The sequence below is a fragment of the Cladophialophora carrionii genome, assembly GCF_000365165.1.
Source record: "Cladophialophora carrionii CBS 160.54 unplaced genomic scaffold supercont1.7, whole genome shotgun sequence".
Lineage (NCBI taxonomy): Eukaryota > Fungi > Ascomycota > Eurotiomycetes > Chaetothyriales > Herpotrichiellaceae > Cladophialophora > Cladophialophora carrionii.
In genome coordinates this window covers 1,078,419-1,092,158 of record NW_008481832.1, presented here as the reverse complement: position 1 = coordinate 1,092,158, position 13,740 = coordinate 1,078,419, and the positions used below count along the sequence as shown (strand labels likewise).

General features: G+C 53.7%; 7 protein-coding genes across 7 annotated transcripts; 3 read left to right on the top strand and 4 right to left on the bottom strand.

Moving 5' to 3' along the window:
- Window positions 1-25: 25 nt before the first annotated feature.
- Window positions 26-2,986, bottom strand: G647_08476 (uncharacterized protein; the record flags this gene model as incomplete). The annotated part of the gene is made up of 1 exon (XM_008732787.1): window positions 26-2,986. The coding sequence occupies one exon, from the start codon at window positions 2,984-2,986 to the stop codon at window positions 26-28; it is 2,961 nt and encodes a 986-aa protein (XP_008731009.1).
- Window positions 2,987-3,359: 373 nt separating this feature from the next.
- On the top strand, window positions 3,360-4,571 carry G647_08475 (dimethyladenosine transferase; the record flags this gene model as incomplete). The annotated part of the gene is made up of 1 exon (XM_008732786.1): window positions 3,360-4,571. The coding sequence occupies one exon, from the start codon at window positions 3,360-3,362 to the stop codon at window positions 4,569-4,571; it is 1,212 nt and encodes a 403-aa protein (XP_008731008.1).
- A 357-nt stretch (window positions 4,572-4,928) lies between these two features.
- Window positions 4,929-5,972, bottom strand: G647_08474 (uncharacterized protein; the record flags this gene model as incomplete). The annotated part of the gene is made up of 1 exon (XM_008732785.1): window positions 4,929-5,972. One exon carries the CDS (start codon window positions 5,970-5,972, stop codon window positions 4,929-4,931), a length of 1,044 nt encoding a protein of 347 aa, XP_008731007.1.
- Window positions 5,973-7,157: 1,185 nt separating this feature from the next.
- Window positions 7,158-8,197, bottom strand: G647_08473 (NADH-cytochrome b5 reductase 1; the record flags this gene model as incomplete). The annotated part of the gene is made up of 3 exons (XM_008732784.1): window positions 7,158-7,924; window positions 7,983-8,137; window positions 8,193-8,197. 3 exons carry the CDS (start codon window positions 8,195-8,197, stop codon window positions 7,158-7,160), a joined length of 927 nt encoding a protein of 308 aa, XP_008731006.1.
- Window positions 8,198-8,979: 782 nt separating this feature from the next.
- On the top strand, window positions 8,980-9,706 carry G647_08472 (uncharacterized protein; the record flags this gene model as incomplete). The annotated part of the gene is made up of 2 exons (XM_008732783.1): window positions 8,980-9,109; window positions 9,177-9,706. The coding sequence occupies 2 exons, from the start codon at window positions 8,980-8,982 to the stop codon at window positions 9,704-9,706; spliced, it is 660 nt and encodes a 219-aa protein (XP_008731005.1).
- A 68-nt stretch (window positions 9,707-9,774) lies between these two features.
- On the bottom strand, window positions 9,775-10,776 carry G647_08471 (uncharacterized protein; the record flags this gene model as incomplete). Its single annotated transcript, XM_008732782.1, has 1 exon — window positions 9,775-10,776. One exon carries the CDS (start codon window positions 10,774-10,776, stop codon window positions 9,775-9,777), a length of 1,002 nt encoding a protein of 333 aa, XP_008731004.1.
- A 482-nt stretch (window positions 10,777-11,258) lies between these two features.
- Window positions 11,259-13,172, top strand: G647_08470 (arginine-tRNA ligase; the record flags this gene model as incomplete). Its single annotated transcript, XM_008732781.1, has 1 exon — window positions 11,259-13,172. One exon carries the CDS (start codon window positions 11,259-11,261, stop codon window positions 13,170-13,172), a length of 1,914 nt encoding a protein of 637 aa, XP_008731003.1.
- Between the last annotated feature and the right edge of the window lie 568 nt (window positions 13,173-13,740).

Below are 13,740 nucleotides of genomic sequence, written 5' to 3'. Positions count from 1 at the left end.
ACAGTCGAGACGAGTCTATCAGTCACTAACTGATCAACTCCTTCTGCTCCAGCTGCTGCATCACCTCTAACAGCACCTCCTTCGTACTCAAGTATGCATTCTTCGGATCCTTTCTCACTCGCTGCCAGACCTCCCCATGCTTGGGCTCATTCGCAACACACTTGGCAATGACATCCTCCCTCTTTTCTTCGGTCCCGTGCTGCATCAGGAACTTCAGGTACCAAGCCCACGTGTCCCCCAGGTCGGCATCCAGAACGATAGCTTTCTCGAACCAATTCATTGCCTTATCGAGTCTGCGCTCGCTCCAGAAAATGCGCGCCACTGTGACGAATAGGATGGGGTCGTTATCCACCGCTTTGATGGCTTCGAGCGAAAGTGGTTTTCGTTGTGTGCGCGGCTGTAAATTCCAGATATTTTCGGACCAGAGAAGCCCTGATTTTGGGCATTCTTGCTGTGCCTTGGACATCAAGATCTTGGCTTGTTGCACATTGGGCGGTTTGGCCTTGAGCTCCACTCGGACGCTTTCTGCCCATAAGTCTGCATTCTTCGGGTTTTGTAGTCGTGCTCGGTCGAGGACAGACCTGGCTTTGATGATGATGCCCTCTTTCTGTTCGAGCCTTGCAGCAAGAAGCCATAGAGGTACAGACTTGGGACATTGCCGCGTGCCCTGCGCGTAAGCCTCTCGTGCCTGCGCAACCATGCCTTTGTCCTCGTAGATTTGGCCCTTCATCATCCACAACTTAGCACTTCGGGGAAAGCGAGTCTCTTTCTTATCGATGACTCTCGAGGTCAGACCTTGGAGGACCAGATCGAGAGCGACATCGATATTTCCCAGCTGCCTTTCATACGCCGCACTCTTATACCACACACGTTCCGTGGGGGCTTCCTGCCTGGCGGTTGCAAGTAGCTCTCGTGCCTGGTCAACTTGCTTAGCGTCAGCCTCCAGCTTGACCGCGGCCAACCAGATCTCTTCATTGTTGGGATTCTGATTGAAAGCTTTGCCGAGCACACGTCGGGCATCGTCCACTTGACCCGCATGCCATTTCTCGCGCGCAAGTTGCAGCCAAAGATCTTCCGACTGCGGACAAGCTTCAACGGCCTTTTCCAGCACCTGCCATAATGCGTGTTTGGTGCCGTGATTCCTCTCCAGATCAGCAGCCGCAAGCCACAAGGATCTGGCGGTGGGGAACACCCGCAAAGCGTATGCGTAGATCGCTCTGGCGGTCTCGAACTTTCCCCGTCCGATACTCGCCTTGGCATCGTCTATGAAGATCTCCTTTCGATCGTCGTCTTCGTCCAAGGACCAACCAAGAGTTTCTCGAATGATGGCACCACAAGTCAGGACGGCACCCTCGGTTTCACACTTCTCGGCTTGCTCGATCCATTCTTCGCGCTTGAGCATGGCACCTTCCTTCACCAGCGCCTTGACAGCACGATTCATGATGTTGACCTTGTTGGCGTTGCCAATCTGTTCCTGCAGTCGTGCTGCGGCAATCCAGATTTCGTAGCTGGTCGGCACGGCTTTCCTAGCCTTGTTGAGCACGGCCTGCGCATTCTCAGGCGTCTCAAGATGCGCAAGAGCAAGCCAGAGCTCGACTGATAGCGGTATGATCTCGGTGGCCTTTGCCAGTAACAACCTCGCATCTTCTGGATCTTCTTCTAGGTTGACTGCCTCCTTCCAGATCGCGACCGACTGTGGGATGTGATCAATCGCCTGCCGAAGAACACGCTTTTTTGCCCGAGAGTCCGTCTCCAGCTTCATAGCCTCGATCCAAAGCCTCGTTGATCGTTCATTATTTTTGATGGCGTTCGCTGCGATAATCTTCGCGTTGTGTCCTTCGTTTAGACGGATATTCTCCAGCCACGCATCCTCGCTCTTGGGACACATCTCACAGCCCTGAGCCATCTTCTTCCGTGCCGCAACAATCTTGCCGGCGTATTCTTCCAACCGCGCGGCCGCAATCCAAGCTGGGGCGTGCTTCGGATTCGTTCTGATGACCGAGTCAAGCAGTTCTCGAACTCTCTCGATCTCGCCGAGCTGGACCTTGGATGGGTCAAATTCTGCAGTGTCGAGACTCGTGAGGTAGCCCTTCGGGTCAATGGTGGTGGCAGTCCCTGTGCCAGCGTCGGCCTTTGCTGCACGGTCCAATCTAGTCTGGAGCACTCGGTCTCGGGCAGCCCCAATATCGGCAAAGTTTGTCATCGTCCCGTCCTTGTTGTCCGCACTGGTAACGGCACCATCAGGTTCTCCATCTTGCACACTAGTGGACAGCTCGCCAGCATCTCTCGCCCTCGCGAGGACGCTGTCAGGCACAGCATAGGACCGCTGGCTCATGCGCTGCTGTTTGGCGCGTCGATTCTTTCCCGTCAAATCGCCTGGATCAGGAATGTTCGCCCAGTCGTCGTCGGTCAGCGAGGCAAGACCTCGTTTCAGGTCGGCGAACTGCTCGGCAATCTTAGGATTGTTGCGGTTATATTCTTCAAGTTCTTCTCGCTCTCGTTCTTCCCTAGAGGACGGCGAAGGAATCATGTCGGTAATCTGTTCATTCACAAGTGGCAAAGATAAACCAGGTGTCTCGACTCGGAAGGGGAGGGCATGAGGGACGTGGTGTAGTACTAACCTAGGTCTCTTCCGGCGTTTGAGCATCTTCTCATCGACGTCCTGATAGATCCGGTCGGCCTCGTCATCATCCTGCGTGAATGTGCCGGAAGCGAAGAGGCCGGTTTCATTGTCTGGATCAGCGAATCGATCATCGTCCGCTTCCTCTTCCTGTTCTGTTTTCTTTGCTGTTGCGCCGTATGCTGTTGGAGGTGCGGCGCCCAATTGCTGAGCTCGTTTGGCGAGCGCCTCCTGAATCTGTTCCGCACTGGGACCATCGCGAGCAGGCCCGAGATCGGATCGCGTCGTGAAGCCGGTTGCGCCTCGACCTAGACCGGCGACGTAGTTTTCGGGAGCCTGTTGGTTGAGGAAATCACGTCGCGACATGATGAGCAGCGGGCGGCGTCAGGCAGCGCCCTGAGACCAACAGCGAGATCAAAACGGATAATGATGGAGACAGATTCTAGAGAGAGATTGAAAGACGATGAAATCAAGTTAGTCGGTAGGCAGACAGGCAGTCGCTATTCCTGTCCCTGTCGCTGTCGCCTTGACCCGACGCTGAGTTTCGCGTAACATCGATTCGAATCGCAGGCCCAAAACTTTCTGCCGCTTTTCACCGCCAAACAAATCCACAAAAAAGTCCCAGACCTTGATTCCTGCCCGTCGTTGTAGCATTTAATCTGCGTCTCTCTACTTGCACTTCGCCTCTCGGGCTGGGCTGACTCTCTGTCCATCTTTATCCTCGACAGAGCTGCCCAAAATGCCCAAGGTCAACTCGCGCAAGCGCCCTGGCGCATCGTCCTCGTCCCCGTCCTCGCCGTACAATAAACCGCCCGCCACGGCCCCCTCCTCCACTTCCAACGCAATCTTCCGCATGAACACGACACTCGGCCAGCACGTGCTGAAGAACCCCGGCGTCGCGCAGGCGATCGTCGACAAGGCCTCCCTGAAACAGTCGGATATCGTATTAGAGGTTGGCCCGGGTAGCGGGAATCTCACCGTGAAGATCCTCGAACAGGCGAAGAAATGCATCGCCGTGGAATTGGACCCCCGCATGGCTGCCGAAGTGACGAAGCGAGTTCAGGGCACGAGCATGCAGAAGCGGTTAGACGTGGTGTTGGGCGATGTGATCAAGACGGATCCGTTGCCCTACTTCGACGTGTGCATATCCAACACGCCGTATCAGATCTCCAGTCCCCTGGTATTTAAGCTATTGGCGCACAATCCGCCCGCCAGGGTATGTATCCTGATGTTCCAGCGCGAATTCGCCATGCGGCTCTTCGCCAAACCCGGAGACAAACTCTACAGTCGGTTGAGCGTGAATGCGCAGATGTGGGCCAAGATCGACCACATCATGAAAGTAGGCAAGAACAACTTCAAGCCACCGCCTCAAGTTGAGTCCAGCGTCGTGAGGCTTGTGCCGAAGAATCCCAGACCGAACATCAGCTACGAGGAGTGGGACGGCCTGTTGCGGATATGTTTTGTGCGCAAAAACAAGACATTAAGGGCGAATTTCCTGGGCACAAACAGTGTTCTGAGCATGCTCGAACAGAACTACCGCACGTTCTGTGCTCAGAACAATGTCCCTATCGAGGAAGGGCCGACCGAAGAATCAACAATGATGGAAGTGGAAAACTTTCAAGAAGATCCGGACCAGGTTCTCGAGGGCGATGAAGCCGAGGAATGGGGTGGCTTCATGGATGTTGACGACGACGAGGACTCCCTCCCCACATTCCTCAAAGAACAATTAGCATCAAAGTCCCAGCAGCTGCCAGAGCGGACACCGTCCCGCAAGAAGCGCGACAAAGTGTTTGTCCTCGTGCGAGAAAAGGTCCGCTCAGTCCTGGAAGACAAGACGGCGTTGGCGGACAAGAGGGCTCGCATGTGCGACGAGGCCGACTTTCTGAAACTCCTCTATCACTTCAACTTGGAGGGCATTCATTTCCTGGGCATCAAACATGGGGGAGAGTAGCCCTTACAAGTGGGAAGACAAGAAATAAGGGCACGTTTGCGTATTTCCTGGGCGTCAAGGAAGAGTGATTTACATGAGATGGCTCTGTAAATGGGCCTATGGCGGAGAACGAGCGCACTCTGTCATGTATTAGACAACACCAGCACGGAACCTGCTGGGCCTGGACGACCGTTTGCAACGACCGAGACGAATCATTGAAGTTCACGAAGATAGATACCCCAAGGTCAGAAAGACGGGATGGAACGAAAGTCCATGGTCATCATTCATGAATTCCACATCCTGTCCCAGGATCTATAACTCTGCGAGAACATCCACGTCATGCATGGTAGTACAGCGTACTGCCCACGTGGTCGACACTCACCATATATACGCTATGATGCCTATCACCAAGCATAGCACCAATAACCGACCATCCCACCTCACCACGCCACCGCCACCATTATCATCACCGCCATCGTTACCTGCACTCGTCCCCTCCTCGAACGCGTTCTGCTCCCCACCCATCCACACAGCCCCCAGCTCAGTCAGATCTCCGTCGCGATCGAACAGACTGACCCCGTCCCCGGTCCACTCATTCGCATCGCTCTGCCTGAACGCGCCGAACCAAGCATACCGGTCGACGTAATCCAAGCTATCGAGGTACGGCAGCGACTGGTTCATAAACGCCTCCGTCTCCTCGTCCGACACACTGGGGATGGCAAACTCGGTCACCCAGATCGGTTTGGCCGGGTAGATTTCGCGGAGCTGGCCCAGCCAGGAGCTCAAGCCGACGAAATCGCCGTACCAGTGCGCGGCCACGAAGTCGAAGGCACACCCGGCCGTGCGGTTGAGGCGGTAGCACGACGCGTTGAAGTCCCTCAGCCACTCGAGGCCGCGGGGCGAGCCCGTGGTCGCGGGCAGCGACACCCTCAGATTGTACGGCGGCCCGCGGAGCGGGGCGACGGTGTCGAGCCAGACTTGCGCGGCGTGCGAGGGTGACGAGTCGGACCCTCCCGACGAGGTGTCGCCGTCGGGTTCGTTGAACGTGAGCACGTGCTGGATGTGGTTCCCGCGTCGGCTGGGAGTTGATGCCACGGGCACCCTCAGTGACCCGTTCAAGATGCCCTGTATGGTGTCGACCGCGGCGACGGCGTCCGAGGCCGAGTGGACCATCGGCACGAATTCGGTCGTCCACCGCGTGAGCGAGGAGCCGGGCCCTGGCCACGGACTGTAGTTGTAGTACCACGTCAGGGGACTGTTCCGGTGGGTGAAGATCGAGGCATCGGATTCGGAGTTGTCAGTTCCAATGTAGCAGAGACCCCGTTTGGGGAAGCTCGAGTTCGTCGACTGAGCTATACAATAGGCAAGGAGTGAGAGGAGGAGGAGGAGGGCTGATGTCGAGGTTGGACACGATGATTTCATGGTGATAAAGTGGTCGTGCCGCGCGCGCCGCCGAGGGAGAAGAAGGACTCGAAAGGCTGAGGTATAAAGGTGATGCTTTGTCGTATAGGATCTAGGGTCGAGTTTCCATCGTTGCTCAGTCGCGCTGGGGGATTGTGCTATGCTCTTGCATGCGCCGGACCGTGTTTTTATTTTCTATACGACTCTTCCAGGACGGACCAAGCAGAGCCTGCACGGGTTTCTCCTGTCTGCTATAGGAGGACCTAATGATGTATAGAGGGACAATTGCAGAACACTTAGACAGGATATCTCGTACTTTTGAACGGCTGGAGCGGGTTCTCGTCAAGTGAGGTCTAAAAGCACGATACTAGTACGATTACACGACACAAATGGGCAGGACTCCATGAAGCCAGTGAGTCAGAATGCCACTTTACATGCCTTGGGACGACATTTGGGACTTGGATCAACCAAAGTCATCTTGGTATACCTGATAGCCAAGAAAATCACGGAAGGGAAAACGACGACATCATTGACCAGGAGATCATCAAGATGCTTGGGCAGCAAGATCGGTGGTATTCTAATGGCGGAAACAAATGCGCCCAGAGCTTGCGCCACACTCGGGATACGTGGGCTCGCTTGACTGACGAATGAAAGTCATTGGGTTAAAGCGTTAGGAGAGGAATGCAGGACGATCTGGAAGACGCGGATGCACGAGTTCTCGCATCTTGGCTGCCATTCTCCAGGGTCACCTACATGGTAAGGGTTGGGTGAGTGGTGGGTTGAGTGGGTGGTGTATCGAGTACTCCATACAACTTTGACGTCAGTGATTGATAAGACAGGCGATAGATAAAGATACACCAGGACTGTGTACTCTGTACAGAGTACGGAGTATCGAAGTGTGCACTTGATTAGCGCACAGCCACAGCCACAGCCATGCTCGTACGCAGATTGAATGTACTCGTACTGAACGTCTCTCTTTCATGATCCCTTCCATACATCGTGAAATGGCTAGTGAGCCTTTATTCTTGGTCTTGAGGGCTCGTTTACAACATTGGTGTGCTCATCACAAGCAACACTGGGCCTCCCCCATCCATCCAGCCCGAAGCCAGAAAACGAGACCGCCGATGCTTCTTTGGCTTGCAATTTCGCTGTTTCTGTTCCTGTGACCATTGCGCCATGTCATCACGAAATATTGAACCGTGCTGTCTAGAAACAGAAGACCTGATCCTCGAGCTTGCTGACTGGTCTGGCTTTCTGATACCCGAGACTTTCGGTGGCCTTCTTCAGGGCACTGACCATCGGTGGAGGACCACAGATCAGAATCTTCATGTCGGGAGCTGGGGGTGGGAGTCTCTCTTTGATTATATCAGCAGTCACGAAACCGACTCCGCCCTTCCATCCCTCTGGTGGGTTGTTCAGGACGTAATACACGCTGAAATTAGGGTCTTCCTTGTCCAAGGCATCCAGCTGCTCCTTCAGCAGGATGTCGTCGGGATTGACATTGGCAAAGATTAGATCCACCTTCGTGGTGTCCTGGGGCCGGCCACGATTGATGGCACGAATGATTTGCAACATTGGCGTGATGCCTGTCCCACCAGCAATCATACCAATGCGCTTGCACATATTCGGAGTGTAGACCATGGCTCCCTTTGGACCTCGCACTTTCATGGTATCCCCAATCTTGAGTGTGGTCATGTGCGCGCTAATATTGCCTTGAGGGTACGACTTGATCAGGAGCTCGAAAAAGCCCTTGTCCTCGTCTGATGTGATTGGGGTATATGAGCGGACGACCTCTTTATCGGCACCCTTGGGGGTTGCTGCCAAAGACATGTGTTGACCGATGGGCAGACCAATAATATCGGTTGGCCTGGGCAAACCGAAGCGGTAGATGGCGACATTGTGCGAGGTCTTCTTGATGTCTGTGAGAGGGAATTCTTGGAAGATGTCTGGCTTGAGAACTTTTCTCGGCGATGCTGCAAGGCAAAAGAGTCAACACGCATTTCGCTTGTTCAGAGCGCTCGGATCACTTACGAGGCCCGCTGGCGAAGATCTTGTAGCCTCCCACAAGCGCAGCGAAAGCAACTGCGTAAGGGACGTATTCTCTCTTAATGATTGCGACTCCGACGATCAGCAACACCGAAGGGATATAGACCCCGTTGATGTTCGCTTGCGAAAATGCTGGATTCCTGGAACGAGGTGAGCGAGAGATGAAGGAAATTTCAGGGACGAGTGAGACCCTACCCCATTGTTGCGGACGTTGATACCAGTGCTCTCCTCTTCTCACCGCGACGACGACAAGTTCACCTCGACACTACGAGAGCAGAGTGATAGAAGGCTGCCGCACGGTGTTGTGGTTGGGGTCAAAATTATATCGGGATTGGGGAAATTGGCAGGTCTCGACTGCGATCATCGGCAGGGACCACGGTGAGAGACAGGCGCGTGGGGCTCCGTTGCGGGATGCTAACCTGGCGAGCCTTGACCAGCACCGAAGACTCCCATCTTGTGCGAGTAACTCCCTGTTGTCGGCTTTTGTGGGGGGTTTGCTTGCCTGGATTTGGTGAGAAAGCGCGGGGCCTTTCCGAATAGCGGAAGGCAGACAGCGGCATCCGAGTATTGAGAAAAAAGTCATCGCCTGACCGGATACACTCGCCTTGTTTTATTCTACTGCACGGAGTACTGTGTATATACTTTGTACAATCTTCACACGTAGGTGCCACAGACCGAATGTCGAACGAGGCAGCTTCTGTACTCCGTCAACCGCAGACCGTCAATAAAGACGTCGGGCAACCTGAGTTGGCGAGCATTAGATACACGAAGGGTACAGCGTGTGCGAGCGCGTCTCTTGGGTCTGACTGCGACTTTTGGGGTTGTCAAGTGGCTGCAGAGGCGCAGAACGTCAGCCCTTCGGGTCTGTTCGTAGTTCCATCAATGCAAAGAGCACACCACCCCTGACCACCTTAGGTCAACCAGTCCGGCAGAACACCACGCTCACTTGTACTCGAATCTCTTGCCGAGAGCCATCGGCAATATGGCGGTGCCCCCAGATTCCGAAAATACGCCGTCCCCATTTGCGCTCACGGCAGTGGATCGTGCTGTGCTGGCCATGACGGATGAAGAATTTCGTCCTCACACATGGGACGAGCTCAAACAGATTATTGGTGTGTGCTGTTGGCGATCGTCATGATTAATCGGTCAGAGCATCTTTCTGACTGAACGCCTACATAGCTGAGCACAATCTCAGCGTCCTCAAAAGACGGCCGTCCGACCTGAGACGCTATATGAAATGGTCAGCCGAGACGAAGGCTGCCTATGGAAGTGTGCCGAATTTTGTCATGAAGGAAAGACTGAAGTGGGACCCGTTGCCTTCGTCCCAGAGAGGACCGAATTTCGAGGTTCGCAACCCGGTTCCTTTTGCAGACCCGGCGGATTACAAGATACTGGTCAATGACTGGCCGTATGGATTGGCACCCGGGATTAAACATATCATCGTCTGGCTGAAGGGCAGGCTTGAATCAGAGCCTACCAGAGGTGATATGACTCCCAAGTCAAGACAGCAGGTCGAGGATTTCATTCAGTCCAAGTTTATAGATCGAGTCAAAAACTTGCCAGGCGAACAGGAAAAAGTGATTTGGTTCAAGAACTGGACTGCTTTGCAATCAGTGCCGGGTATGGAGCACGTTCACGTCCTAGTAAGGGACGTGCCCGAAGAGATTATCAGGGAATGGACTGGCGGCGACCAACCTATCAATGGTTAAACTCAGGATGACAACGAGGACGGGACGAATTAGAGGGTAGGCTGCGGCTTGCTTCAAGAAGCCGCAAGTCATGTCGCTCGATTACGAATCTCGTTCCAGATGTCGTCGAATACCTGAAAGGCTGCTGTAACACCCTGAAGTGTATTCTCGTCAATATCCATGAAGCCATAGCGCTGTTGGATCTTGTCGGGATGCCACCGGACACGCTCGGTTTTGATGGCATGGGCAAATGGATCTGTACCGTCAACAGCCTCATAGCCACTGGTACCCTTTTTGACAAATGACTCGATCTCTTCTCTCACCACATCCTTGCGCTTCCCTGTCTCGACTGGCCATGCAATCTTGTTTCGTAGAAAGCCCTGCTCGGCGTCTTCCCTAGACTTCTGCTGATTCTGAGCCAGGCTCTGAAGATCTTCCCAGCGGCGGAGATAGTCCTCCCACAGTCTCTGCCACCGCTTGCGGTCCTTTCGATTCTCGCCTCGTCTCAGGCTGTTATCGATCTCAACGTCGAAGATACGATCCTCCTGTCGAGCCTGGCGCGCCCGTTGTCTCCTGGTCTCCTCCTCCCGTATTCTCCGCTTCTCACGTTCACTCTTTTTCCGTTTTTCCTCCTTTGCAGCTTCGATCCCTTCCCAGCTCTTTTCCCACATTTTTCGCCGAACGAACTGCGCATATTCTTCATCGGTCATGCGTTCAAGCTCACCGGTCTCTTCGTCTCGGTATGTGTGAGGATAGCTGTGTATTGGTTGGCCGTAGACATTCTCCCAGAAAGCTGCGCCCTCATCATCGCCCATGGCATCGAACAGCGATTCTCGAAATGCCTGGTCTGGAGGTAGATGGCTTGAATCGTAATTCTGCGCATGGGTCGCATCATTGGAGTGTCTCGAGGACCGGTGCCGCTTCCTACCTCCATGGGACGAATGATGGTGCTTGCGACGCTTGTGACTTCTCGAGCTCGCTTCGCTGCGGTGGTCATCCTCTGACTTAGACTTGAAGCGGAAGCGCTTCGACCTTTCATCAGCTGGCCCCGGCTCCACGACAGGTTCTTCTGTCGCGGCTTCTGAGGGCATCTCGGGCATCCCAAGTCTATGAGACCCTGTGCGGAAAGTTGGTGAAGCGCTGCCGCATAAGCATCACTGCTGCCCTCGAAGGCGGGCGTTACAGTAACAACTGTAAACGGAGCAAGCGCAAACAAGGACGACCGAGTGAGAAGCCAGAAGGCATGCCGGGACATGCTTGAGGCGGAAGTAAATTATTCCGGTACCGGTATGCCAAGATATCAGTTACTGATTCACAAATGGAACTTGCATCGCATTGGCAGTGGAGATGTGACTCTTCAAAAGAGATGTCCTTTTGCTGCCGCTCCTTCTTAAGACAAGATTTCTTCGTTTCTTTCAAAACATTTGCTGTTGCAGTACAAGGACATCGAAGTCCCCAAATAAGAAGCCGCCTCCCCTACATCTATCGCGGAAGTCAGGTATCAACAACTTCTCCAATCTTTGTGAAACAACAACACCGACTTTATTGTGGCAGCTCACCGGCGAAATCAAGCATGGCTGGTGAACTCGACGGTCCAGTGTCATCTTTGACGTTCGAAGAAATGGCGAAAGTCAAGAATCCCATGGACTTCTATCGACAGTACATCGCCGAGCAATTATCTCCAATCGTCAATCGACCAGAAAAAGAACTCATCCCACTATTACAATGGACCACGACACAAGACAAGGGGGATCTCGTGCTAGCTGTTCCTGCATTGAGGGTCAAGGGCAAGCCGCCTCAGGATCAAGCCAAAGAAATCGTTGAAGCGTTCCCCAAGACGGATGACACCCTCGTGACAGTGAGCCAGGCAGGCCCATTCGTCCAGTTTTTTGCGAAGCCAGAACATATCATCAAGACAACGATCCCCGAAATCCTCACGCACACAAAAGCTTATGGTTCAAATCCAGTTCCCGGACTGAAAGACCCATCAAACCCCTCCAAAGGACGAAAGAAGATCATCGTCGAGTTCTCTTCCCCGAATATTGCCAAAGAATTTCACGCAGGCCATCTTCGAAGTACCATCATCGGGGGATTTTTGGCGAAGCTCTATCAAGTTTTGGGCTGGGAGGTAGTGCGGATGAACTATCTGGGAGACTGGGGCAAACAGTATGGTCTGCTGGCAAACGGCTTCAAGCAGTTTGGCAGTCAGGAAGAGTTAGACAAGAACTCGATCGCGCATCTGTTCCAGGTCTATGTCCAGATCAACAAGGTGAAAGAAGCCCAAGATGGTCCGATCAACGAGCTGAAGAAAGAGATCAAAGAGAAGAAAGCTAAAGGCGAAGATGTGTCTGCGCTGGAGGCCAAGCTTGCACCTTTAGTGGAAGAGAGTGAAGACGAGAAGGCGAGGAAGTATTTCCGTAGTATGGAAGAGGGTGATCCCGAAGCCTTGGCCTTGTGGCAGCAGTTTAGGGACTTGAGTATCAAGAAGTACCAGAAGACATACGCCAGGTTGAACATCGCATTCGACGTCTACTCGGGCGAGTCCCAGGTGAAGCAAGAGACAATCAAGCAGGTATTGGACAATCTGATGGCCCAAAAGATTGCAGAAGAGTCCGAAGGAGCGATCCTGATCGACTTTGCAAAACATGGCGCTAAGAAGCTCAACAAAGCAATCATCGTAAGGAAGGACGGCACACCGTTATACCTGACCCGAGATTTGGCTGCTATCCTGGAGCGACACAACCAGTATCATTTCGACAAGATGCTCTACGTTATCGCAGACCAGCAGAATGAACACGTCGCACAGCTTTTCAAGACAACCGAGATCAGTGGGCACAAGGACATTGCCGACAAATGCGAGCACGTCTCCTTTGGCATGGTCAAGGGCATGAGCACACGCAAAGGCACCGTCAAGTTCCTGGACGACATCATCCAGACGGTCAAGGATACCATGCTTGATGTGATGAAGAAGAACGATCAGAAATATTCGCAACTGGACGACCCCGATGCCGTGGCCGACACTCTAGCCATCACGGCGATCATGGTGCAGGATTTGACTGGCAAGGTTCGAAACGGCTACGAGTTCAACATCAACCAGATGACGGCATTTGAGGGGGACACCGGTCCATACCTCCAGTATGCGCACGCGCGACTGTGTTCGATCGAACGCAAAGCGAACGCAGACCTCAGTGCGCTGGATTCAGCCGACTTATCGTTGCTGCAAGAGACTCACGCTATCAATTTAGCACGGTCCCTTGCCCAGTATCCCGACGTCGTTCTCAACGCGCTCAAGACGCGCGAACCGGGCACCGTGCTGACCTATTTGTTCAAGATGGCCCACGCGCTGAGCTCGAGCTACGACCACTTACAAGTCGTCGGAAGTGAACCTGAGCTGCAGAAAGCTCGGTTGGCACTGTACGAAGCTGCTCGCCAAGTGTTGTGGAATGGCATGACCTTGCTCGGATTAAGTCCGGTGGAGAGGATGTAAGAACAGACATCCATGAGAAGAGGAACTTTTGTTGTAGTGTTTATGGAGTGGACAGGGGTCGTCAGGAATTTTAGCGGGAGATTCCGGAATCGGCCATTTTCTGAAGGATCGATGCCCTGCTTCTCTAACCTGGACTTCGGCCGTGGGTTCATGCAACAGGACAAGCGCGAACCACGGATGACCGGCTGGTCAGGGACTTGGAGCAGGGCATCAGGCTGATGAGACTACAGCGCAGCTGCATAAACTAGCCTTATGCGTGGTACACGAGGGGCTTGTACCTAGGGAGACTTGATGCGATATCGTCTTGCCATGGCCGAGTGTGGTGAAGGTGCATCCCGCGAACATAGAGTAGGGTTTAGTCAGGGCAAAAATTTGCTGTCCACCGTCACAGCGCGTCGGGCAGCCACTCCCAGCTGATCATCGTCCTTCTCGCCACCTCTCTCTTCCGGGCCGGATCTGGAGGAGTGACGCTGAGCCATTGACGTACTCTGATTGACAATGAAAATGTGAAAGGAGGAGCGGGAAGCGTTCAAGGCCCAGTACAAGTGCGATGCCTAGGTTACCAGAG